The 26396-nt window shown below is 43.5% G+C and overlaps 1 protein-coding gene across 1 annotated transcript; it reads left to right on the top strand.

The window, feature by feature from the left end:
- Window positions 1-271: 271 nt before the first annotated feature.
- Window positions 272-26343, top strand: LOC120502058 (deleted in malignant brain tumors 1 protein-like). Its single transcript, XM_039709108.1, has 22 exons — window positions 272-373; window positions 1484-1519; window positions 3234-3269; window positions 3620-3637; window positions 3862-4164; window positions 4511-4540; window positions 4926-4973; window positions 5680-5833; window positions 6870-7084; window positions 7870-7899; window positions 8373-8523; window positions 8851-9062; window positions 9330-9502; window positions 10155-10543; window positions 11087-11356; window positions 18612-18715; window positions 22554-22691; window positions 23542-23589; window positions 23831-24142; window positions 24393-24411; window positions 24681-24985; window positions 25997-26343. Exons 1-22 carry the CDS (start codon window positions 310-312, stop codon window positions 26341-26343), a joined length of 3402 nt encoding a protein of 1133 aa, XP_039565042.1. The 5' UTR covers window positions 272-309.
- Window positions 26344-26396: the final 53 nt, after the last annotated feature.

The following is a 26396-nucleotide window of genomic DNA, read 5'->3' on the forward strand; positions in this document are numbered from 1 at the left end:
AAAGGGACACTTTACATAAGTGACAGCAAGAGAACTCCACAGCCAAGGAGGGATGGCATGGAAAAACAGCAGCCACTGCAACCACTTCTGGTCTCTGCTTTCCCTGGATCAGATGCCAGGTGTTGTCCTGCTGTAGAACCAGGAAGCTGTAAATATTGGTTTACAAATCAAACATGTGGTGATGGAAGTGAGAGCAGGGGGGAACGTGGAATTGAGCTGCAGAAACCAGAGATTGGGCTGCTGAGCTGCACCCTCTGGGGACTCTGCCTATAAATTCTGGTGCCCTCCTGCTCCAGGAGCTCCAAGGAGATGGCTGCCACCAGGATCTTGTCTTGGATGGTGATGGTAATTCTTCACATTCAGGTGGATGCAGGTAAAGAGCCTCACTTCCAATCACCTTTGCAGCTTTATTTCACCTTGGGCTAACTTTGGGATTTAATGGCAAAAAAGAATTTACCAGCATGGCTCAGCTCTTTTGAAAACCATAAGCAGGTCAAACCTATGAGCTGAGCAAATCAATGTTATCAAAAAATGCTTAATGAATTTAATTTTTTCCCCCATTATTTTTTGTAAAGGAAATTAAAATTAATATACTGCAAAGCCAGTAATAACATTTTCTTATCCTATATATTGGGATAATGGATTTAAAGACTAGTAAGTATTTTCTGAACTAAATACATGTTTATTTTAAAGAGGGTGAGGTGTACAAATGGTGGAATTTGTATTTGATTAGATTATAATGGAAATTACTGTAATTTTTGTTAGTCTAATTTCCCACAGGCTAATTCCTGTTAGGAGTGTAATTTAATTTGGTTGCAGAGTCAATGATCTGCCCAGCCACTTCCACCCCTTTGGGGACCAATACAAATATTGGTGGGTCTGATGGGAGGGGGGATATTTCAAACAGGGTGAAATAGGCTTTTTGTATTCCAAAAACACTTTCCCCCTTTCCAGGTGAGACCTCCCTGACTGAGCAGGGTGTCATCCCGGTGCTGGGAGAAACAAAACCTTTCTTTTTAAGCAGCTGCTGCTGCGACCTCTATGCAGGGATGAAAAAACATCAAAAAGTGTTGCCACAGCTGCTATGTTTTCACCCCTTCCTCTTTCAGGTGTAAAAAGCCATCCAGCCCCACAGACCTGTGAATATCCAAGTGGTGTACAGGTTTCCCCCTGGATTATGAGGGCTTCATTCTGCTCCCCATCCCTGTCTTCCAGCTCAGGGGGCTGAGAAAACTTCAAGGCACTCAACTTCAACTGGTCCCACTTCAAGGCACTCTCTGGGCCAGTTGCAGGTTTTGGTGGGCTCACAAAGAGTGTTGATGGTTCATGGAAGAAAACACTGCTGAGATTGGCTAAAATAGTTAGAAATCTCCTGGATCTCAAGGTTGATGGCTGTAAATTACTAGGACAAGGTTTGAGGAAGTTTCATGTTAAATTTGCCCTGTTGACCTTCACATATGCTATCTTTTTTTTTCTTCTCTAGTAACAATAGATCCCACAACTACTGAATCCACGACTCGTAAGTAGAATTTATTAGATGGTTACTTTATATAATAGTGATAGAGTTATGGTTTTGTCACAGTATTTACTGTTGGGAGCAAATTAGTATGATAAAAAAGCTCACATTTTCTTTAGGGTGGGGATGGGGATGTAGATGACAGTTATCTGGGATGGAGGAATGTTCCTTCAACATCTTTTTTCTTGTTTTTGTTTCTTGTGTTAACACTGGCAGATTCTCCAACAAAAACACCTCAAACAGATAACTCTAAAGTTATATAAAAACGTGCATTGTTTTATAGAGTTTGCCTTGCTAAATGTTCTCTCTCCCAGGCTGATGAAAACTCTTCCAGTCCAGTGGTAGCCAACACACCAGGGTAGTCAGTGTCCTTCAGACTGGGGTCCCAGGTGCTGAATGCACCCATGTAGAATCCACGTGGCAGCACAAACGTGCACTGAAAACACAGCATATAGCTGAATATTTGTTGCTCCTCTCACAGAAAGGATGAGAGTCATCACTGCAATGAAGAGCTTCATTAAATCACTGGTTGAGTTAAAAGCTTAGGGTAATAAAGCCAGATTAAACATGTATAAATGCAGCAGTTTCTGAGTATCTCTGAAATCCCACAGCAAAGTTATCCGCGGTTTAAACAGACAAAATTTGGCTGAATACAGGTTTGTAGTACAAAATTTGGCTGAATACAGGTTTATAGTACGAAGTTTGGCTGAATACATGTTTGTAAACTGCTTTTCAGCAACCTGCCTAGGGACAGAGCAGGACTCACATGAAATGCCGTCATTAATTCTGATTATAGGTTTGGTGCTGTCACCAGATCCAAAATCATCGGGAAAGAGATCACCTTTCTCGGCGTGCCAGAGCCCTGTCCTGCGGGACACCTCTGATCTCTTAGTGCCACCTGGAGGCTTTCCATCAGCCCTAGCAGGGAAAACCTTCTCTGACCCAGTTGGTGAAGCCAGCTGCGTGGCATTGATGGAATCAGTGGTGCTGGGGGTGGAAGGGAGTGAGAGGTGGCTTAGATGTGGTGGGAATGTCAGCAGAACCTGGGAGGGGAGCTTTGGGAAACCCCCTTTTAACCCGCAGTGTACTCCATGAAAATAATGAGATGTGCAGCCTTCCTTGTCACTGGCCTTGTTCTGACCACCTCCCCAGATATTTTATGTCATCTTCATTTCTGGTGAGCTTTTTGTTTCTTGATTTGGAGAAAGAGGAGTTTTTTCACAGCCTATTTTCTTATCAGTAGCAGAGCTGTCACCTCCTGATCAGGTCAGGTGAAACCCCAGATAGAATAAAAAAATTGCTCCAGCTGAAAAAGACCTTTAAGATCATCAGTTTAACCATTAACCCAGCAGCCCCACACATTTACATGTCTTTTACATCCCTCCAAGGGATGGTGACTCCACCGGTGCCCTGGGCAGCCTGCTCTTTCCAGGAAGAGGTTTCCCCTTATCTCCAGTCTGACTTGAGAATATGTCTAAAACTGATCCCACTTCAAGGCACTCTCTGGGCCAGTTGTAGGTTTTGGTGGGCTCACAAAGAATGTTGATGGGTCATGGAAGAAAACACTGCTGAGATTGACTAAAATAGTTAGAAATCTCCTGGATCTCAGGTGTGTTGTCTGCAAATTGCTAGGGACTGAAAGAGGGTTTGAGGAAATTTCATGTTAAATTTGCCCTGTTGACCTTCACATATGCTATCTTATTTTTTTCTTCTCTAGAAACAACACGTCCCCCAACAACTGCCCCCACGACTCGTAAGTAGAATTTATTAGATGGTTACTTTATATAATAATGATAGAGTTATGGTTTTGTCACAGCATTTATTGTTGGGAACAAATTAATAGGATAAAAAAGCTCACATTTTCTTTAGGGTGGGGATGGGGATGTACATGAAAAGTAAATTATCTGGGATGGAGGAATTTGGGGATGGCTTTGCCCTTCAACAACCAGCCTCCTTGCTAGAATGAAAAAGATCTTCTGTCACTTGTGCCTTTCAGTGGGATCTTGACTCACTAGAGGAAGGGTAGAAAGCACAACTCCCAAAGAATTTGTTCTAATTCTCTTGCTCTCTGTGTGTTTTTTTCCCTCTGCTTGTTCTCCACAGTTTCAATCATAGTTGATGGTGAGTCTGTCTGCCATGGTTGTTGTCCCAGCCCTGGGCACAGGGATGCCATGTGCCTGCCCCTGCTGCCCCAACCTCTCCATCCCACAGTGTGGGAGCTGAGAAGGGGCTTCCAGCCCTGGGCCGTGCTGCAGGCGGATGCAGCCATGCCCAGAGAGGGTGTGGGATGTCATTCCCTGGACCCAGAGCACCACTGGCTTGACCAAGGGGTTTGTGTCTCTCAGAGATCCTTCTGAGGCTGGGCGATGGGCCCAACGAGTGCGCAGGCAATGTGGAGATCTACTACTTTGGAGGCTGGGAGAAGGTGTGTGGCTACCTGTGGGACATGCGGGACGCCCAGGTGGTGTGCAGGCAGCTGGGCTGTGGCTACCCTCTCGCAGTCATGCACCCCTTCCCTCCGGGCAGCTGGAACTCATTCATGTTTACTGAGGTGAACTGTACTGGCAACGAGAACTTCCTGTGGCACTGCCCCTACAAATACCAGCACAATGCCTGTTACCATGGAATTGCTTCTGTCGTATGCTCAGGTGGGTGTCTGTGTTTTGGTGCCATTTTCCTGAAGAAAATCCGTCTGGATTGAGGTGGGATGAAGGCTGCCCAGCCCTTGCTCCGTGCTCAGCATGGCAGCAGCAGGTGGTAGGTTCACGTGGGTGTTTCAGAGGGAGCATCAATCTCAGGTTTGCAGACTGTACCTGGGAAATCTGGGGTTTGGGCATCACTCCTGCACAGAGCAGTGTGTGAGGAGAGGGGTGGTTTTATAGTCAGGCCACCCTCCCCTTGGGTCCCTCCATAACTTTCCAATAAATGAAATACATGGTCCAAGGGGAGCCAAGCAGTTCTAGTGCCTCACATCCTCTGATTTTCTCCTTCCAGACTCGGGAATAACAGTGACTCCAGCAACAGGTAACCAGAGATTTCTGTTCATATGTGGGTTTTCCATGGGGTTTTCTTTCTTGCCATGCTCCGTGTAGGCTGCACTTACAGACCCTGGCAAATGTCCCTAACATACAGGGAGATGTGGGATTGCTTGGGATCATTTGGGATTGAACACCCAGTTCTGTGGGAGAGGGTTGGCACTGGTCTTCATGGTGCTGCAGTGGGGATGCCCTTGAGCAAGTCCCGGCAGAATTGGCACTGCAGCCATCTCAATCCTGCCACGTTGCAGTGCTGACTGTGGGCTTTGGCTTTCATTGGGGTTCAACGGGGTTCCTGCTGGAGAGAGGGGACTCCCAGCAGGATGATCCTCTTAGGCAAAACACTGCTTGCTCAGCTGCCTCTCTCCCTGCAGCACCACCCGTCTCCAGAATGATGTTCACCACGCCGTGGAATGCAACAGGTATGTCCAGAGGAGCTGTGGGGCTGGACTGTCTTCTGCCCTCCACTATTCATCACAGAACCACAGGATGGTGAGGTAGGAAGGGATCTCTGGAGTACATCTGGTCCTACATCCTGGCTAAAGGCAGGATCAGCCAGAGCTGGCTTCCCAAGACCATATCCAGAGGGCTTTTGGCTATTTGCCACCTCTGTGGACAATCTGTGTCTGTGCTCAGTCACCCTTGCAGAGAAAAAGCATCTCCTGATGTGCAGAGGAATCCCCTGTGTTTCAGTTTGTGTTCATGGTCTCTTGTGGGGCACCACTGGGAAGAGCCTGGCTTCTGGAGAGAGTTGACTCCCAGCAGGTTGTATCTCTTAGGAAAAATGCTGGGAGTGAACCCTGCTGATTTCTCCCTGCAGCACTGGGTGCTTCCAACTCACATTCCCTTCTGTCATGGACAAGGTGGGGGAGATTTAAGTCCAGAGGAGTTAAAGGGTCTGATTATCTCCTTCCCCAGGCGTCCCACTGGACAGCCAACCCCATGGATTGGGTTACTGTATGAGCTGGGCTGGGGGGATGCAGGGGTGATGTTTTGGGGTGCCTGGAAGGGAGGGTCTCTGTGGGGCTGTGGCAGAGTCTCCTTGGTGGGACCATGCCCTTCTCTGATGGATTCTGGCGATGGGATAAGATCTCTCTGCCCGTGCCCGGGCTCTGCTCTTTTCCTCAGGGAACTTCTCCTGTGGTGGCTTACTTCAGGGATTGTCTGGCACCATCCAGAGCCCGAGATACCCCAACCCCTACCCCGACAACTCCTACTGCGTGTGGCGCATCCGGCTGCGGGACCCGGCCCGCAGGATCCAGCTCCAGTTTACGGATGTGGAGTGAGTCCAGCCAGGCTCTGGGGTGGCTTCACCCCACTGTGGGGCCTTGGCAGCCTCTGCCCGAGCACTGGGGTGAGGTGGGAATGGGGCTGGGCTGCTGGGACCTGCGGCTGTGGTCAGACAGGTCCGCCTCTTATGAGCACTGGGTGATGGGGGAATAGGGCTGGGCTGCTGGGACCTGCGGCTGTGGTCAGACAGGTCTGCCTCTTATAGGAAACAGGTGATCCCCCAGCTAGGAATAATGTGCTCTGACTCCATGAATCAGAATGCTGAACAATTGTTGTGGTTGTGAGGTCTCCAGGATGAGGGAAGAGATTAATCTGACTCCATATTCTTAGAAGGATATTAATTATATTACATTACATTACATCATATCATAAGAAATTATATACTAAAACAATACTAAACTACAGAGAAAAGGATGCATCAAAAGGCTAGAAAAGAATGAATAATAAAAACCTGTGACTCCTCAGAGAGTCACTCACAGCTGCCTTTGATTGGTCATTAAGTTAAAACAATTCACATGGAACCAATCCAACATGCACCTGCCACGTTCCAAAGCAGCAAACAGAGGAGAAGAGAATCAGATAATTATTATTTACATTTTTCTCTGAGACTTTTTAACTTCCCAGGAGAAGAAATCCTGGTGAAGAGATTTTTCAGAAAATATCACGGTGACAAACAATTGCTTTATTTATTATATTACACTAATATTATATTATAACTATACTGAAGAGGTACTATACTAAAGAATATTAAAGAAAAACCCATGACTGCCTGAGCCAGCCAGGACACAGCTTTGAGTGACTGGGTAACCACTCAAAAGAGCCTTCACCCGTGTCCAATTAACCAAATCACTTTCAGTGAACAATCTCCATAACACATTCCGCGTGTGCAAAAACAGGAGCAGTGAACAGCGATAAGAATTGCGTTCTCTTCCTCTCCGATATTCTCGCTGCCTTCCCCAGGAAAAATCCTTGGGAAACTTGTGCCTGCTCTCTCTGAGGAGGGCTGAGGCCACGTCTTCCCCATGCAGGCTGGAGGGCAGCAGCTGCTCCTTCGATGCCATCGAGGTGTTCGACGGGGGCTCGCCGCAGAGCGCGCGGCTCGGCCTCGTGTGCCGGAACGACCACCGCGTCTTCAACTCCTCGGGCAGCCGGCTCACCGTCGTGTTCCGCAGCGACAGCAGCGTCACCCGGAGAGGCTTCCACGCCTACTACTCCTCGTTTCTCGCCTTCGACACCACCGTGGGTAAGGCTAGAGCTGTCCTGTACTCCGCGCCAGGGCGGGAGCTCATGCTCAGTCACAAAGAGCTGCTCTCAACACCTTGTGGGCATCTCAACACCCTCTGGCCCCACTCACCCTGGCTCAAGGGCATTTTTCCACACAGGATGGCCATGAAGCTGCTGCCAGACACTGTTTCTTTGCCTGGTGGGCAGGAATGGGAATCTCTCCGCCTCCCACCCCCCCAGTGCTGAGCTATCATCAATTTTCCTGTTCTATGCTGTGGGCAGAGGAGTTGCTCAGCCCTGGCACACTCATTGCTGCAGAGCCCAAAGGCTACTTCTTGTTTTTTCAAAATAAAGGGAGCTGATGTACACAGCCACAGTGCAGAGAACTCCTTGTGGCAGCTGAGGAGCTGTGTGGCAGCAAGGCTGGCTGCTGCTCCATCTGCAGTGCCAGGCTCCCTCTGAATGGCAGCAGCACCCTCCGCTTGGCCGTCCCCTCCTCCCAGTTTGGTGTCACCAGCAAACATGCTGAGGGTCCACTCCATCCCACCCTGCTGGCCATTAACAAAGGAGATCAAGGCCCTGATGATGGGAGCTGGGCTCCCATGGGCTGGTGGGTGGAGGGGGAGGGCTTGGAGCCACGCAGGGGCCTGCCACGTGTCCAGGCAGTGATTGTGGCTCTGGGGTGGCAGTGTCCCTTCAGGAGCCCTTCTGGAGAGGGGGGACCCCCCAGAGGTCTGTTTCTCTTAGGCAAAATACTGAGTGCATTTTTAATATTTTTTATCACCTGCTGCTCTCTCCCTACAGCTCCCAATACTACTCTGTCACCACCCACAGGTAGGTTTGGAGTACCTGGGTAAGTTCATGTATTGGATATTTATCAGCATTCCTTTTTTTTTTGAATGCTGATATTGAATTTGGTATTGATATTTAATATTGATAGGATATTTGAATGTAATATTATTTGATTTTTTTTTCCTCCTCCCTTTTGTCATTAGCAATTGTAATAGGGGGTTCCTCTTTCAAGGAACAGCTGATGTCCGTAATTCCAGACTCAATACTGTCCAGTGCTGTGGAAAATATTTGTGTCCTGCTAGTGCAGGCACTGCAGATCAGCATTATAAAATCTATTCAGTGTGGTTAGCATCTCCTAACCTGCATTCAGATGTATATGAACCTAATGGAGAGGCTACTGAAGCTGACAAGAAGTCACTATCTCTACATTTAGCCATGAACTTCACACAAACATACTCCAAATGCAAGCCTAAAGTTGCATACGTATATTTTTCTTCTTGTACTTTTCTCTGCAGAATATTATTCTTGTGGTGGCTTGCTCTCCTCCTCATCCGGTACCTTACAGAGTCCATTTTACCCCAGAAATTATCCAAACAATGCCAACTGTGTGTGGGAAATACAAGTGAAAAGCAACTTCCGTGTCACACTTGTATTTACAGATATTCAGTAAGTAAGAATTTATTACTTGGGAAGGTGAACTTGTGGGACTGACAACTTGGACTTACTAAGCAAAAGACCACTTGCTTTCAAGGATTTTTATCAAAGCTTTTAGTAAGTCTGGAGAGGGAAACTGTGTTCATTTTTGTTTATTTAGTCATCTACTGAGAAATTGGAAGTTGTAGCTTCTGTTCCAAAGATTTGACAATCATATCAATCAAATGTATTCTTGTGCTATAAAGAGCTCATCTGACTGAAAACCCAAACCAACAAGCAAACAAAAACAAAAGAACATAAAAACGAAACATAAAACTAAATAGTTATGTTACTTCCCAGGATGGAAGGTGGCAGATGCCTCTCTGACTACGTGGAAATCTATGATGGCCCCCTGCACACCTCTCCTCTCCTTGGGAAGATTTGCTCTGGTTATTACCCCACGTACACATCGTCCTCAAACCTGCTGAGTGTCCGCTTCCACAGCAACTCCCGATACACGTACAGGGGGTTTCAGGCCAACTATCATTCCTCTCCAGCTGATGACAGCACCAGTAAGTTTGTCTTTAAAGCAGAAACATGCTTTTCAATTATTTTCTAGTTCACTGATTGCTAATCTTGTTAGTGTTTAAATTAGGTCTGTAAAATTTAAATTAGATCTGTAGCGTTTTCGTGGAGATTCGAGTCCATGCTTTGGATTCTGAGCTCCTTCTGCCATATCAGCTGCTTCTGCAAAAAATAGTGTTTATTTAACCCACTATTTACAACCTTTTTTGGTCACTGCAATGAGCTTGTAACATATTTTCTTTGCCATCCACTAGCACTGCTGTGTTTGCCAGACTACATGCACGTGGTTGTGAGCAGATACTTCCTTCAGTCCCACGGCTACTCTGCTTGGAACCTCACCCTGAACGACCCCTTTTGCACACCCAACATCACATCAAATGCTGTGTCATTTGACATTCCGTACACTCGCTGTGGCACTGTCAGAGAGGTAGGAGTGAGCGTTTCAGCAAAGTGGGCAAAAGCGGGAGGATATAAAAATTCAAATAGGAGAATTTGCTTTGTAAACCAGCACAAATTGAAAGCCACCCGGGCTCTTCAGGGACTGGGAGTGTCCTGGTGATTGTGGGTTGTCTCCCTCTCTCCTGAAAGATATTTGCACTTGCATTTCCTGCTTCTGCTAACAAAGCATTCCCTTACAGCCCGTTATCCATCTCCAAAGGAATAAGCTGTGGAAGGATACAAATACTTGGCATTTTCAAGGTCCCAGGCTGAGTGTGATTGCTATAAAGGTTTCAAAGTTTTCATGAAACGTGACTAATAATCTTGTAGCCAGATTTCAGCTTAATGTGCCAGACCTGAACCTTCATGTACTCAGTGTTGTACAGGTTGTATTTAATTCTGTTATATCTGCATTTATTGTGAGTAGTTTCCTAGGTCAAAATTGTGGCCACTGAATATCACATGAAGATTACAGATTTTTATCCTGAGAACAGAAATTACTAGATTCAGACTTTTCCACACCAGACTTTCTGGGAAATACTGTTTTTACAGTGCACATTGCTGTAAGCAAAGTTCAGAATGTAGAATAGGGCACCTGACTATATGAATTAATTTTGCATTTTATTTTGTGTGCCAAACAGGGAAACAACAACACAATCAGCTATTCCAACATTATTAGAGGGTCATCTTCTGGTACATTAATCACAAGAAACAGAAATCTTCTCTTGCATGTCAACTGCAAGATGCTGCAGAACACGTGGGCAAAAACGATGTACGTCGCGGATGACAACTTTGAAGTCAACGAAACTCAGTATGAGAGATACGATGTAAACCTCACATTTTATGACTCTTCAAGCTTCTCAAGGCCAGTGTATGACTCACCCTACCGTGTTGGCATCAACCAGAATTTGTTCCTGGAAGCTTCCCTGCACAGCTCTGACCCATCACTGGAGCTATTTCTGGACACTTGCGTGGCATCTCCCACTCGCCACAATTTTACAACAAAATCCTATCCTATAATCGAGAATGGGTGAGTTCTTATGAATTACAGTTAGAGATAAAACTGCCTTCAAACTCCTGTATCTCTTATTAATTTTTTTAAAATTTAATGGAATAGTGTGAATATAGCAGACAATAATGACAACTTCTAATTAATTAATAGACAAGAGCATTCAGGGTTTACTAGGAAAAAGGGGGTGGACTGACCCAAAGTATAACACACACATACACACCCCATAGCTTAAAATAACAAGTAGACTAAATGGCTATGGCCAGTTCATGGTGGATTATTATAATTATCATTATCATTATTATCATAATAATGGCATACCTCAGGTAAGATTAATTTACCCTCACAGAATCATACAAACACCAGGTATCAGACACATGACAGGCTGAGGAAAGGCAATGTCGTTCAATTCTGCCAAAAAAAGGCACTTTAGTTTTCCAACTTGCAGTTTTCTGAACTGTTTTCATTATGCTCAAAAATCACTTCTCATTTTGTGTGTTTTATTGCATGTAAATAACTGACTGCAGTGTGTATTCATGAGAGGGTTTTTTTGTTTCCTTTTAGGTGTGTCAAAGATCCCACCTATGCTACCTATTACTCACCCTACAGACACATCCTCCGGTTTAAATTCAATGCCTTCCAGTTCATTCAGAGCAATCCAGAGGTCTACCTGCAGTGTGAGCTGGTGGTGTGCAGGGCCTATGACTATTCCTCCAGGTGCTACCAAGGCTGTCTTCAAAGGTCCAAGAGAGAGGCAAGCTCTGACCTAGAAAGTGTGATTGTTGTTGCTGGCCCAATACAGCTTTGGGAACCTGGTTCTGAGACTGGGTCTGAGTAAAGCTGTCTCCTTTGACGGGTAGCATCTTTAAATGCCAATTGAATTCTGGAAGAAACCATGCTGCTGGATTGCCAGAAACTCTAGAATAAATATTAGGAATGTGCTGACTGACTCATGCTTGTTAATCCCACTTCCTCTCAGTCATCCCCATATAACAAAAATGCCCCCATAGCAGTTCTATGGGGAGTGAAATTTGTGATCTTTAAGCTTTTTGTTCGTTGTTTGCTTTCTTATTGGTAAAACTGGAATGTTGAAATTGCAGTTTAGGTTCTATAAACAAGTTCTATTAATATACATATACCTTTGTCTGGATGTATTAGAGTGCAAGAAATCTGTTAATCTAGAATAATATTTTCCAGCATTTTTTAATGCCTTATTATACATATACCTTTGTCTGGATGTGCAAGAAATCTGTTAATCTAGAATAATATTTTCCAGCATCTTTTAATGTTTTGGGACATAACACTATGAGATAAAGCATGACCAAGTAGTTTCATCTCTCCCAGAGCTGAATTCATTTGTCATCCAGGAAAACATGAATTCAGCTGCTGTTCCCTCTGATGTTTCCTGTGTGTACTTTAATTTTTGCTGGCAGTTCATGAAATCACAGAATATCCTGAGCTGGAAGGGATCCACAGGGATCATTGAGTCCAGCACCTGGCCCTGAACAGACACCCCAACAGTCCCACCCTGGGAATTCCTGGGAATGTTGTCCAAATTCCTGGACAGCCCAAACTCTCTGGTAGCCTCAGGGCCGTGCCCATTCCCTGGGGAGCCTGGGCAGTGCCAGCACCCTCTGGGGAAGAACCTTTCCCTGAAACCCAAGTAAACCCCCTGACACAACTTCAGGCCCTTGAGCCCTGCCACTGGCCCCCAGAGGTTGGTGCTGTCCCTCACTGCCCCTCAGGAGGAAGCTGCAGACCAAAATGAGGGCTCCCCTCAGTCACTGCTCTCACTCTGGATGGGTTTCTCTTGAAGCAGAAAATGAAGAAAGTGATTCCATGCCAGATTATGTAAACCTTGCTAAACACCTGATCACAGTGTCTGAGTAATTTGGTGGATTGAGCAATTTCCTCAATTGAGTAATTTCATTGATGATTCAAGATTAAAATCCAAGCCTGACTGGCTTTCCTTGGTGGAGGTTCACTTCATGAAAAGAGGTGGGCTTGATGTAACAACTCAACATTGAAGGAAGCCAAAAGTCGAGGGAAAGTTTAACAACCCTCAGATTGGTTGCCTGCAATATTAGACTCTTATTTAATCATAGCACATGAACTATAAAATCCATCTTCTCAAGATGGATATCTTGGTTCTGCCAGGGAAAAATACAGCCAGATCTGCTGTGAGATCAGCACAGCACAACACCCTGTGCCTGTAACACCATCATGTGGCATGTACAGGGAACCAGCACTGCTGTGGCACCCCAGATCCTGGGTTCAGTTTTGGGCCCCTCACTGCAAAATGTCATTGAGGTTCTGGAGCATGTCCAGAGAAGGGCAAGGAGCTGGGGAAAGGTCTGGACCACGTAAGGAGTGGGAGCTGGAAATGGCTTCAAAACTTCCCAAGGGAAAAAAGCTTAGATCAGACTTCAGTGCCTTTCACTTATTGTGTGCCACAGTGATAAAATAATTGCACCAGAGCTGGAGGAAATTTTTCAGTGGAAGGCTCCTGAAGGGGATGAGGGCTGGGAGATAACAGGGGCTGAGGATGGAAGTTTAATGACACACAAGGGTTTAATATTTGTGACTTAAGTCACTGGAGTAGCTAATGGTTTATTATGACCTTCTGTTATCATGCAACCACAACCTACAAAATTGCAGTAAAACCCCACATCTCTATATTTTCCCCCTCTATTAAATACTGGTGAATTAAAAAAAAAATAAAAAATCAATGTCCCCAAAGAGGCATTTGCACTGTCACATTTGCATTAAGGCCTGAAGTTCTCTCACCATTCCCTGGCTATGTATAATAAGTCTTTTCCAGCTCTATATAAAATCTTAAGTTTAGGGCAAATGGTGTAGTCATTAAAGTGCTCTTAGTAAATGCAAATGATGATTATTAATAAATGGCATCTTCTCTCAAATTTTCTATTTTTAACTACTCTTCCCTGAAGTCCTTCACCAAATCTTATTTGAAAAGGCTTCTTCTAGCATTTATTTCTCTTTCAAGGCTGCTGGTCACTTCAGTAAAAGCCCACATTATTATAAATCTTAGCTCAAGTTCTTGGTTCAAAATGACACCAATCTTGCTACACTGTAGGGTGGCAGCTACAAAGAGAACAATGGAATAAGTCAATGGCTATTGTCTTTTTCTTTTTGAAGGGATGACTCACCCATCCTTATGAAGGACAGAGTAGATTCATTGTGTTGTTGTACTCACATGGACCAGGGAACACGGAAGCCAGAGCTGAAGCACAGTGAAATCCTCAAGAAAACATATAGGTCAGGGATGAGGATAAGATAGCAAGAGATGAGGTGTATGAAATTCTAGGTCACAAACACAATGCAGAATCTTTCCAGAGTACTTTGAATGTTTCTATGGATCTGATCTGCTCTGGGACCATATTTGTTGAGCTTGAAGTCAGACTAATATATCTGAATATCAGTGAAAGCCATAAAAATATATGCTATATACTCTCATTTTAAGATGTGTCCACCACCTTTTCCCCTTTTGTTCTATTCATTGTATTTAGATAAATAGACCAATACAGAATTCATCTTCTCTAATAAAGAGATGTTTGCTGAAGTGCCTGGCTTAGGCAAGCAAGGCTTGCCAGCTCATTCCAGCAGGCTGTGAGCCCTTGGGCAGCCAGTGCCTGCCCATGAATTATGGTGCAGCCAAATTCTGGGCTCTGTTCTTTACACAAATTCTTTTTTATATATAAAACAGCAAACACAGCGTGGAGCCCACCAGGCAGACCTCACCTCTGACTTCGAACGGTAAAGAACAAAACCCGCATGGCCATGCCCTGGTTGTGCAGGCTGTGCCCTGTGCAGGAGGGTGTGCACAGTCCGGCTTGGTTTTGGGGAGTTTTCCAGTGTGGGGGCTGAGGTATGTTTGCCCTCAACATGCACCATCGTTGTGAAATTTATAAACTCAGAGCCTCACTCGAGCAGTGAGTAGTTCAGCAAATATCTTCAGGATGGATTTCAAGAAGTGTGTTGGAGGCCTGATCAAGCAGAGGTTAAAGGCAAACACTTAACTGCCCCAGGGGTTTATAAAGAATTTGGGAGACTAGTCATAGTAGAAAAGTTATGCACATAACTTATTTAAACATTTGCTAATTCAAATATTTTATTTTAATGGTTTCTCTTGGCTCACAGTTAAATGTCAATGCATATTTGCCATCATGCAATATTTGGTACAGCAATATATGTGTAAAACTGGTTTCATTTACTGTGGCAAAATTAACTAACTTCTCTTCCCTGTCTATGAATTGTTATAGAGTGCTTTGTAATGTGGGGGTGAGGTGGGATGTATTTACAGTTGTCATTGCCCACTCTTTCAGTAAATACTGCTGCCTCACACGGTCAGATGTAGAGCATCTCTCACACCATAAAAGGCACACTGGCAAAAATCATCTGCCCAGGTAGGTGGGGAAAAAGGAAAATGTGATAGGAAATGGCACATACTACACTTTGTTTTCTATCTTGGCACCTGTGTGATTCAGAGAAAATAAAACATGCAGCTCAGAAAACTAAACTGTTGCACTGAGTACTGGACTGCAGATAGGAAAAAAAATATTTTGCTCATTGGTAATTTTTTCTTTGGTGCAGATTTGGATTATTAGAGCTGCACATTCCTAAGATAAAATTTTTTCTTTGGTGCACATTTTTTAATTATTAGAGCTGCACATTCCTAAGATAAACTGCTTGATGCTTTTAGATCTTTGATTAGTACAAGGAAGAATGTAAACAATATTAAGTTTAAAGATTTGTGACAGATACAAACAAAAATCTAGTTCTACTTTAAATGACAAATCAAGGCACACATATTTTATACAAAAGGTACCAATTACTGGAGCCTTGATCAGAAAAAATACAAAACCAGTAATCCTGCCTTTTTCATTATGGCTCTTTCAGGTTTTTTCTGGTTTTTATCTTTGAAAGAAAAAATTCCTAGAAGAGACAAAGCATGGAGCAGCACACATAGACATCTGCTGTCCAGGGAATTTCTGGAAGACTTTTCACAAACTGGGCTGAGTGGGGAAATTATCAAAACCTTTCTCAGCTAGAAATGTGGACTTACATGTTTAAGAATCAAGACCTTTAGTGCAGTTGGCTTCTTTAGGATAAAGAATATTATGAATTATTATATTATGAGTTGTTACTAGTAAATTAATGTGTTTTTTCTTTCCCTTAGGACCACAGGTGTTTCTCTGCTCATAAATAGGCTTGAAACACAAATACATGAGACATGGTACCACAGTCATATACAAAAAGGAATTCTTACTGTATTAGCTTTTGAATCTCCTTAAACACTATACATACAGAAGTTTAGTGACAATTTTTCTTTTAATCCACTAACATTCTAAGTAAACACAGTTTATTATTTTAAAGTAGTTTAATTCAGCTTTTTATTCACTGATTCATAAAAAATATAATTTTTATAATTATAAAAATATAGAAGGAATATTGCTTTAAGATAATTTCTTTTTAATTTTGATAATTTCTGGGAGGTATATAGGATCAACAGAAATCCTTGACAAAGATGTAATATTGTGGCCAAGGAATTAGTTTCAAATACATTTTCAATGCTCATGGGTCATTGAAAGGCTTCAGAAATAAGTAATTCTTGTCAAGTTGTGAGGAAGAAATAATTCTTTTTATTCACTGAATTAGAAAAAATTATAATAATTTAAAATAATAATAATTTAATAATTTTATAATTATAAAAATATAGAAGGAATATTGCTTTAAGATAATTTCTTTTTAATTTTGATAATTTCTGGGAGGTATATAGGATCAACAGAAATCCTTGACAAAGATGTAATATTGTGGCCAAGGAATTAGTTTCCAATACATTTTCAGTGCACATAGGTCATTAAAAGGCTTCAGAAATAAGTAATTCTTGTCAAGTTGTGAGGAAGAAATAATGAGGCTGGCTAAAGGCAGACATAGAAACACATTCTTGAAAGGGTGAAAGAACAGGTAAAAGCATTTAGACAAAATGGTGTATATAAGGTCAGTTTTAGCTTTCTGGAGAAGGACTTTGATGTTTATCAGTTTGTATCAGCTTTAAAGCATCATAAAAGTTGAGCAAGATATTATAAACAGAATGGTGATGAGAAGTAATTACTGTGGAACTGCTAAATGACTGATTCCTTTTCTGTTTCTTGCTTTGAAAGATCTTTCACACAGGCAGAAATGCATATCACTTTCCTCTATACTTCCCTTGGGTTCAGATGTCCCCCATAAAGCCCCCAGCAGCAGCACAGCCCCTCTGGTGGGTTCTCTTTTTGGAGCACAGTGGCTTTTCCTGCATTTAGGCATTTTTGAGCTGCCTTTCCTTGAGCCACTCCCTTTGGCAACTGGCAGCATCATTTCTTCCTGCTGGTCCTGCTGGCTTCAAGGCAAGGTCAGGGCAAGAGCAGGTGGTCACCCTGAAGAGAGCTGGAGGTCGTGGAGCCGAGCTGCTTTCTGTGCTCACAGCACCTCCTTCAGGAGCCGCCTGCCCCAGAATCCCCCACATCGGGAGGTTTTTCTCTCTGTAAAACTCAGAAAGGAAAATGGCATTAAATGAGCACTGCAGCTTAAAACACTTCAAAGAACTAAGGGTGATTTGAACAGAGGAGTGTAAAAAGGGGGTGGAGGTCAAAAGGTTTGAGGATCAGGTACAATGCAGTAGGAAAGAATTCAGCTGCAGGGTCACTCAAGGCAGGAGCAGATATGACCCAGTAAGAAATATCCACCAAGGTTATTCTCTCCCAGAAACCCTTCAAATTCAGGCAGTTCTGACTGCTGGGGACACTCACTATGTGGCAAAAATGCACGTGTGTCATGTCACAAGGGAAGTGCAGGTTTGTTCATACAAGGGGTTTTGAGACCGTGAGACCCAGGACACCCCCCAAACACCAGACACGGGCATGGGTGGTGTACAGATTGATTTCACCTGCATTTGGCTTTTCATAAAACATCTGATATTTATCTTTACCACTTTCTTAGACTTAAAACTGAACATTTTCCTTTTGTGGGGACAAAGCAAAGGAGACTAAGAGTAAATATCTGAGTGCTGGGTGCTCCCCTGGCAGGGTATGGCCCATCTGGTACAACACAAAATGAATAGGGACAGATACAGGAATTGAAGTCCTGCACAGCATTCCTGGGCAGATACAGAGACTGGTTTTATTCAAGCTCCATCCTGCAGGAATCATATGACACAAAACCAGCACAGAGTGTTATTGTAATTCTTCTTATTCCATTGCTAAACTGAAAGAAAATGATTGATCAATGAACATAGCAGAGCTTTCTGTAGTGTTTAACAGCTCTAAGAGCCACTAAAAATGACTAAAAACTGTGATTGAAAAATTCAACAGTTGTAAACTTCATTTTTGATTGAAATTGCATAGAAAATATTTGGATTTTAATCCAATGATAACAGTATAATTTATTGAACACTTGCTCCAGCAAGCAACTGACTTCTGAAAAAACACATTATGCACTAATTGAGGCTGATATTCTCAGACAAATGTCTTAAAGTTTCCCGTGTCTCAAGGCTTTTTACCACAGTAAGACAAATTTGATCCCGTGTATTTTATCTCGCTAATCAATGGTCAAGAACCAAGGCAAAAGTTTCATTTATTCCTGATATGATGTGATATATATATATATATGTATGTATGTGTATATATATATCTGATCTGCTAGCAGGAATTCAGTCTCATAACTCACGTTTTTTGCAGACTTTTGTATTACTTTGTTTTGCATAAAACTTCCTGCTGCTCTGATCTCAGTGTGTGCAATAGATAAGACAGATAATCTGAGCCATGTTTTGTAGATTACATTGGAATTTTAGCCTCTACAAATCAAAGGTGCCTGTTATTAAGGCATAGGGCCTCAGATAATTTTAAAAAAACTTACTGGAAGTGCCAGAAATGCTAAACTGAAACTGGTGAGACCCAGGAAGTAGCCTGACATGTTCATGTGTTCCTGAACCTTGCTATCAGATTTAATTACTGTGGATAAATTTAGCATTTAGTCCTTCTCTGTTGTTGAAACTCCTTGATGTAATCCATAAATTTTCTGTTCACAGTGTCTCCAAGCAGCTGTGGCTGGACAATCTGGAGATCCTCAAGTCTATCCCCTTGCTCAAAGCAGGGTCAAAGAAAACAAGCTGCTCAGGACTGTCCAGTTGGTGTGAGTAGCTTGAAGAACTGAGAAATCTGTAAAATTGCTGGGCACCCTGTTCCACTGCTTGTCCAGTTTCACAGTGGAATTCTCTTTCCTTATGTTGAGTTTATTGTACTTCAGCTCATGCCCATTGCTTCTCAACCTGCCACCAGGCACCACTGAGACAAGTCTGGCTCATTTTCCAAGAATCCTCAAGCAGGATTGACCTCATGAGCCCCTCCCAATGACAGTGTGTGATCACTCCACTGAGCACATGGTATTGTTTTTGCTCTTGTCAGGCAGTCAGGAGCAGTAGAGCTGTGAATGGCAATGTTCAGGCTTCCATTTCTTTATTAACATGTGAGTACAATCAGTTGTATTTACCATTGTCCTCCAGTTTGTTTGCTCTTCTCAGTAACAGCTTTAACAGCTTCTGATTCTGTTTCTGGACTCTGGCCTTTTGCCTTTCTTTCCTCAATTTGAGCCCTGTGAACCTTTGCAGGAAGAGCACTCTTTATTCCCCTTGTTCTAGACCCAAGCTGTGCTTTTATACTGAAGGAGGGTTGGAACACACCAACAAAACTATTGCAGTTTGGTTGTAGCTGGTCTGGTAGCCAAAATAAACAGAGAGATACAGCCTGAATGGGATGTAATAAAAGGAATATTAGACCAACAACTGGCCTGATCCCAGCTGACCTCTCTTTCTCCTCATCAGGTGAGCAGAAGCAGTAGAAATGCAATGAAATTACCCCAGCAGACAGGACTGTGGGCTGTCGTGCCCCCAAGTCATCTACAACTCCATTAAAACTTCACACAGACCAACCAAGGAAACAGCTCAACAGGACTTTTCATTTCACTCCATCCTTCTTTTCTTTTTTATAAACTGTGTGGTTGAAGGGATTGAAGGGAGTCCTGCTGGCAGATGCATCTGAGGACCATAGGTGTAGCTTGAGGGAAGACCTTGGCAGAGCTGAGCAAGCTCAACAGAGGCCTGCAGGTGAGGTGCACTTAGGGTATGTTACAAAAATTAGCAGGAATTTACTTTTGATTCTTGACTTAATCCTATTTATGATGTTTTATTATGTTTTGGGTTTTTTTGTGTGTGTGTGTGTACAAACAGCGGGGAAACAAACCTACAGTTTCAAATGGAGAAGTAAAATATAAACATTTATGAGACCAGTACTCTCTGCTGAAGAATTTATCAGAAAACCTGCTGTGAATTTGCTGCTTCATCATGTGATACCTTACAGTCTGCATAATCAAGCAATTACCTCTTAAGAATAAATTAAAAAATTGGGATTGTTGAGGCAAATATATATTCATATATATATATATATATATAGATATATATAGAGAGAGAGATTAGATAGATAGATAGATAGATAGATAGATAGATAGATAGATAGATAGATAGATACTTTCACCAGTTGAGATATATTCACCAGTCTGGATCCAAAGGTAACACATATATGCTGGGCCAGCACATAAAATTAAAGATAATTTATAATAAAGGAATATCTTGGTTTTGGCTGGCATAGAGTTACTTTTCTTCCTAGTAACACAAATTATCTAGGAAATGGAAACTTTACCACTCCTATGTAATCCTTCTGTAAAGATCAGGTAATCATAAAATATATTGCATAATAAATCAGACACAGCATGGGCCAGGCTGACCTTGGGAGCTCCAGGTTTCACTAGTGCAGAGTATAAAATCTAATGCTCCCTTCTACTGGGATCTCTTGACAGGATGGGTGCCACCAGGGACTTGCTGTGGTTATTCCTCCTAAATGCAGCTCTCCTGGATGTCGTCTCACCTAATCCACATAAAAAAGAGTCTTCCCAAAAAGGTAGGAAAAAGGGTGTCTTACTTTGCTGCTCTGGGTCTATACATGGCACTCACAGGCCAGTTTAATCAACCCATGGAAAGATTTGAAGACAGATTTAAATTAGATAGCATCAGGTTGTCTTATTAAAATTACAAACCAATCGATACCACAATTAAATATTATTTTTGTTGAAATGAATTTAGTGCAATGAAATGATCATATTTTGCAGTAGTGTCTTGCAGCTAAATTTGAACCAAATTTAAAAAGAAATCTGACAAGAAAGACTGAGAGGCCTTGCTCTTATAAATCAAAGGATTTCAATATGGAATTATAAGGGATTACAGTTTCTTTGGCTGTAATGCATATATGCTTTGCAGTACTTCAGATTCCACCTAGCATATGCACATGGAACCACTCAATACTTATTTAACTTTTTATAATTTAATGGCAGTGCAACAGAAAGTGACAGTTGCTGTGTTGTAAGGTGTCAGGAAGTCCCAGGTGTGTGCATTTTACTAACTTTGGACTTTCAGGCAGGTGGAGTAAAATCTCTAAACACTATCAGTATTTGAAAAAAAGCTACAACACCAAAACCATAACAAATTCATAAAAAGGTATAACTCTCACTCCTCTTTCACAGAAGATATCTGAAGTCTTATGTTCCTGCTAGGAATTACTTGTGACTTAGACACCTCTTTGTTCACTGTTTTTTGCAGCTATAAATAAGAGAAAAACACCCATTATATCCATGGGAATATTGGTGATAGAGTGTACATTGCTAATTTTGCCCACTGCTTTTCAAAAGACAATTGAAAATGCTTGAATTATAAAAAACAGAGAAATAAAAACTAATCCAAGGAAATCTGAATAAGAGACATTTGAAACAATGAAATCATGGAACAAATAAACCAAATGGCTCTGATATCTGTCTCACTGTATAAAGTCACTTTCTATATATCTGGGATATACCAAGTAAATTGTGTGTGCTTTTCAGATAAAAAAGGCTTCAGAAAGACACAGCACTTGTATAATGCTCTATCAGATCATTGGTCCTGACTAAGTGGGTCACCAATTTCTTTTTGTATTAAAATAATGAATACATTTATGCAAGTTTTCTTTGTTCTTGCTTTGGGGATTTTTATTGTTAATTTAATTTTACAGATAAACCTGTGTATATAAACAACTGAAAGTTCTGTGGTATCTCAAATTAGAAGCACAGATTTAAGGGAGTTCCAAACATATTCTGTATTGCTCGCACCCAGGCACCTCTTCCTGTAAACTTTGAGTATTTCATTTTATTAGGTTATCAGTGAGACTTTAATGCTTGGGTTATTGACCTTCCAGCAAATTCAGTCTATGCCTAGCAAATACGCATTAAGAATTATAACAAAAAAATTAAAATATTAGTCAAAAATCCAAATTATTCTCTTTAGTCTGGCCAAACATTAATCCAAACTTGCATGTATAAAAAACAGATTTGCTAATTGGTAGATTTACCTTCGGCTGTCTCTGTTTGCATCCTTTTATTAATTGAAAAGATAATTTTGTGAGGTTACCACACCCTTGTATGATATGACATTACCAATTATGTCTTATTTTGCAGACACCAGATCTTTGCCTTGCATCCCAGAAGATGCAGCTCTCCAGGGAAAGCATTCCTGATACAAATTTGTTTGTCAGATGTATTGTAAATTAAGTCACTGAAAGCAGCCATGTACAACAAGAATCCAAAAGTGATCGACTCATAGAGTCACAAAACTATGGAATTATTTGGGTTACAAGGCAATTTTAATAATCTGTTGGCTCATGCGTCCAAAAAGAAGCAGAGACAGTTTAAAACAGATGGTCAGGGCCATGTCTGACCTGGAAAGTGGCCAGTGAAGAGAAATCCACAACATCTCAGGGCGACCAAAAAAATTAGAACTCATAGGGAAAAAAAGTGTTTTGAATACAGGTCCAAAAATTCTTGGTTCCCTTATTGCTTCCACAAAAGATCAGCCTTGAGACTGATACATTGCTCTCCATCTCCAATTTGACAGGGTTGGACCAACATCTCCACCACGGGGAGGAACCTGATCATGATCCTCCATCCACCAGAGACTCACCTGCTTCATCTTCCGTCTCTGCATATGCCACAACCACTGATACATCCCTGTTAATGCCCTCCCTTCCTCCAGGTGGGTCTGAATCTCTCTGAAATTTTGAGGAACCAGTAGTACCTGCAGAGTTTGGGGGTCTCTTTTCTCCATGGGACAGCAGAGCCCAGGAAAAGTATATTATAACTGAAGCCAAGGGTGGCACTCCTGGTGGCTTGAAACTTGTAGAACTATGCCAAGGTCCCAGCAGGGAAAGGTGTCTGCTTGTGGTCTTTGCTGGCTGGAATTTGGTGCGTGTTGGCAGTGAGAGCAGGGCTATGTTTCTGGTTGATCCCACCATGAAAAACCACCCTGCTGACACCCCCAAGCTCTCCATCTCCCATGTGACAGGGTGGCAGCAACATGCCCAGAACAGAGAGAAACCTGGCCATCCTGCTTCATCCAACAGGGCCCTACTTGCTTCTTTCCTTTCCTCCCCTGCAGATGCCACCAATGCCACAACCAGCCTCACTGTCTCTGCTCTGTCAGGTGAATCTGAGTTTCTCCTGTGTTTTATGGCCACTGCTTTCTGCAGAAACATTTAGTGCCTCAGAGTTTGGGGTTTAGTCTTCTCCAAGGCAGAGCAGAGCCAGGGAAAAGCACAGCAGAACACAGCTGAAACTGGAAGTCGTGGTAGCTTGAAATTCATAGAGCATTGCCAAGGCCCTGGCAAGGGAAGGCACCTGCTTGTGGTTTTTGTTGGCTGGAATTTGGTGTATGTTGGATTATGTTTTTGGTTGATCCCACAATGAAAAACCACCATGCTGACACCCTCAAGCTCTCCATCTCCCATGTTACACTGTGGCACCAACATCCCCAGTCTTGGGACCAACCTGGTCATGTTCCTTCATCCACCAGGACTCACTTGCTGCTTCTTCTTTCTTCCCTACAGATGCCACAGCCAAAGATCCACCCAAGTTCAAGCTGGCCACTCCTTCAGGTGAGTCTGAATTTGTCCATGTTTTTCTGGTGACATCTCTTGGCTGAATAGTTAGTGGGGCAGAGGTTTGTGTTTAGTCTTCTCCCTGAGAGAGGAGAACCCAGGAAAAGCAGTTTAACACAGCCAAGGCTGGGAGATGTGGTGGCCTGAAATTCGTAGTCTGATGCCAAGACCCTGGAAAGAGAAAATGCCTTTGTGCTAAAATCTCTTTCCGAGTTTTCCATACTTTCTTCTTTCCCAGATGCCACCATCAGCCTGGTGAACGGCAGGAACCGCTGCGAGGGTCGCGTGGAGATTTCACACTCCGGGGGCCGGGGCACTGTCTGTGATGATGGCTGGGACCTGAGAGATGCCCAGGTGGTGTGCAGGCAGCTGGGATGTGGAGCTGCTGTTTCTGCACCATCAGGTGCCTCCTTTGGACGAGGCAGTGGCAGCATCTACCTGGACTATGTGAGCTGTGCGGGCTGGGAGTCATCCATCTTCCAGTGCAGCCACCGTGGCTGGGGCGTCCACAAGTGTGACCACAGTAAAGATGCTGGTGTTGTGTGCTCAGGTATGACTGCTTTGACTGCCTGCATGCTGGTTTCACTTTCAGGAAGTATCCCCTCTTGGTTGGAATTCAGTGTGTGTTGGGGATTATGTTTTTTGTTGGTCCCACCTTGAGAGACCATTCTGCTGGCACCCCCAGGCCCATGTACCAAGCTGGCAGCAATGTGCCCAGCACTGGGAGAAATGCAGTCATGGATCTTCATCCAGCAGGCCTCACCTGCCTCTTTCCTTTCCTCCCCTACAGCTGCCACAAGCACAACTACAGCCAGCCCCATCATCTCTGCTCCTTCAGGTGGGTCTGAGTTTCTCCTGCATTTTCTGGCTGCTGCTTTTTGCAGAATGAATTAGTGCCTCAGATTCTGGTGTCTGGTTTTCTCCCTGGGAGAGGAGATGCCAGGAAAAGCAATTTACTACAACCAAGACTGGGAAATTGTGGAGGCCTGAAACTCATAGAGTGATTCCAAGGTCCTGGCAAGAGAAAATGCCTTTGTGCTAAAATCTCTTTCCGAGTTTTCCATACTTTCTTCTTTCCCAGATGCCACCATCAGCCTGGTGAACGGCAGGAACCGCTGCGAGGGTCGCGTGGAGATTTCACACTCCGGGGGCCGGGGCACTGTCTGTGATGATGGCTGGGACCTGAGAGATGCCCAGGTGGTGTGCAGGCAGCTGGGATGTGGAGCTGCTGTTTCTGCACCATCAGGTGCCTCCTTTGGACGAGGCAGTGGCAGCATCTACCTGGACAATCTGAACTGCACAGGCTGGGAGTTGTCCCTCTTCCAGTGCAGCCACAATGGCTGGGGCAACCACACGTGTGACCACAGTAAAGATGCTGGTGTTGTGTGCTCAGGTACCACTGCTTTGACTTCTTGCATACTGTGACTTTTTCAGAAGGTGGTCTTAGTTGGAATTGTTGGGGATGAGTGCAGGGTCATGTTTTTGGTTGATCCCACCGTGAGAGACCATTCTGCTGGTACCCCCAGGCTCTCCATTGCCCATGTGCCAACCTGGCAGCAATGTGCCCAGCACTGGGAGAAAGCCAGGCATGAATCTTCATCCAGCAGGCCTCACCTGCCTCTTTCCTTTCCTCCTCTACAACTGCCACAAGCACAGGCACAACCATTCCCAGCACCACCTTCCCTGCTCCTACAGTGGGTCTGAATTTCTCCTGCATTTTCTGGCTGCTGCTTTTTGCAGAAATCATTCCTGCCTCAGAGTTAGGGGTCTGTTTTTTTCTCCCTGGGAGAGGAGAAGCCAGGAAAAGCAGTTTAACCCAGCCAAGACTGGAAGTTGTGGTGGTCTGAAAGTCACAGAGTGATTCCAAGGCCCTGATACCATCTTGGTTTTTATATTTTATCTTTTTTTGTTGTTGTTGTTTTGTTTTCCTTTATATATTCTCTCTATTCTTTAGACAGGTATTTATAGCTTTGTAGCTTCTTATTGTAACTTAGCTGTAGCATTTTCCTAGGCAGGAAGTCAAAACTCATTCCAGCATCCCTAAGCTATCTTGGTCCTTCCTGGCTAAAAAGGCCAAAAAAGGCTCTTCAGACACATTCACATTCAAACATTCTTCAGACAAAGTACAGTCCCATCTGAAGGCAGAGCAGACTTTGAAGGGACTTGGACGGGGGGGGGAATTTCATCACCACTTGTGGATATTTGTGGCTTTTGTAGATATTTTTCCATATCTTCCCTGGAGGACTCCAATAATGACCCACTTTTATTTTACTTCCTATATGAAAGTTATCCCCAAAAGCTGTGTTGTTTCATTTCTAGGTTGACAAAGACATCACCCTGGCAAAAAGAAGTGCCTTTGTGGTAGAGGCTCTTCCTGAGTTTTCTGTATCTCCTTCTTTCCCAGATGCCTCCACCATCAGCCTGGTGAACGGCAGGAACCGCTGCGAGGGTCGCGTGGAGATTTCACACTCCGGGGGCCGGGGCACTGTCTGTGATGATGGCTGGGACCTGAGAGATGCCCAGGTGGTGTGCAGGCAGCTGGGATGTGGAGCTGCTGTTTCTGCACCATCAGGTGCCTCCTTTGGACGAGGCAGTGGCAGCATCTACCTGGACGATGTGAACTGCACAGGGTCGGAATCGTCCCTCTTGAAGTGCGGCCACAATGGCTGGGGCATCCACAAGTGTGGCCACAGTGAAGATGCTGGTGTTGTGTGCTCAGGTACCACTGCTTTGACTTCTTGCATACTGTGACTTTTTCAGAAGGTGGTCTTAGTTGGAATTGTTGGGGATGAGTGCAGGGTCAT

This window comes from Passer montanus, unplaced genomic scaffold (genome assembly GCF_014805655.1).
Source record: "Passer montanus isolate IOZ18808 unplaced genomic scaffold, ASM1480565v1 scaffold21, whole genome shotgun sequence".
Lineage (NCBI taxonomy): Eukaryota > Metazoa > Chordata > Aves > Passeriformes > Passeridae > Passer > Passer montanus.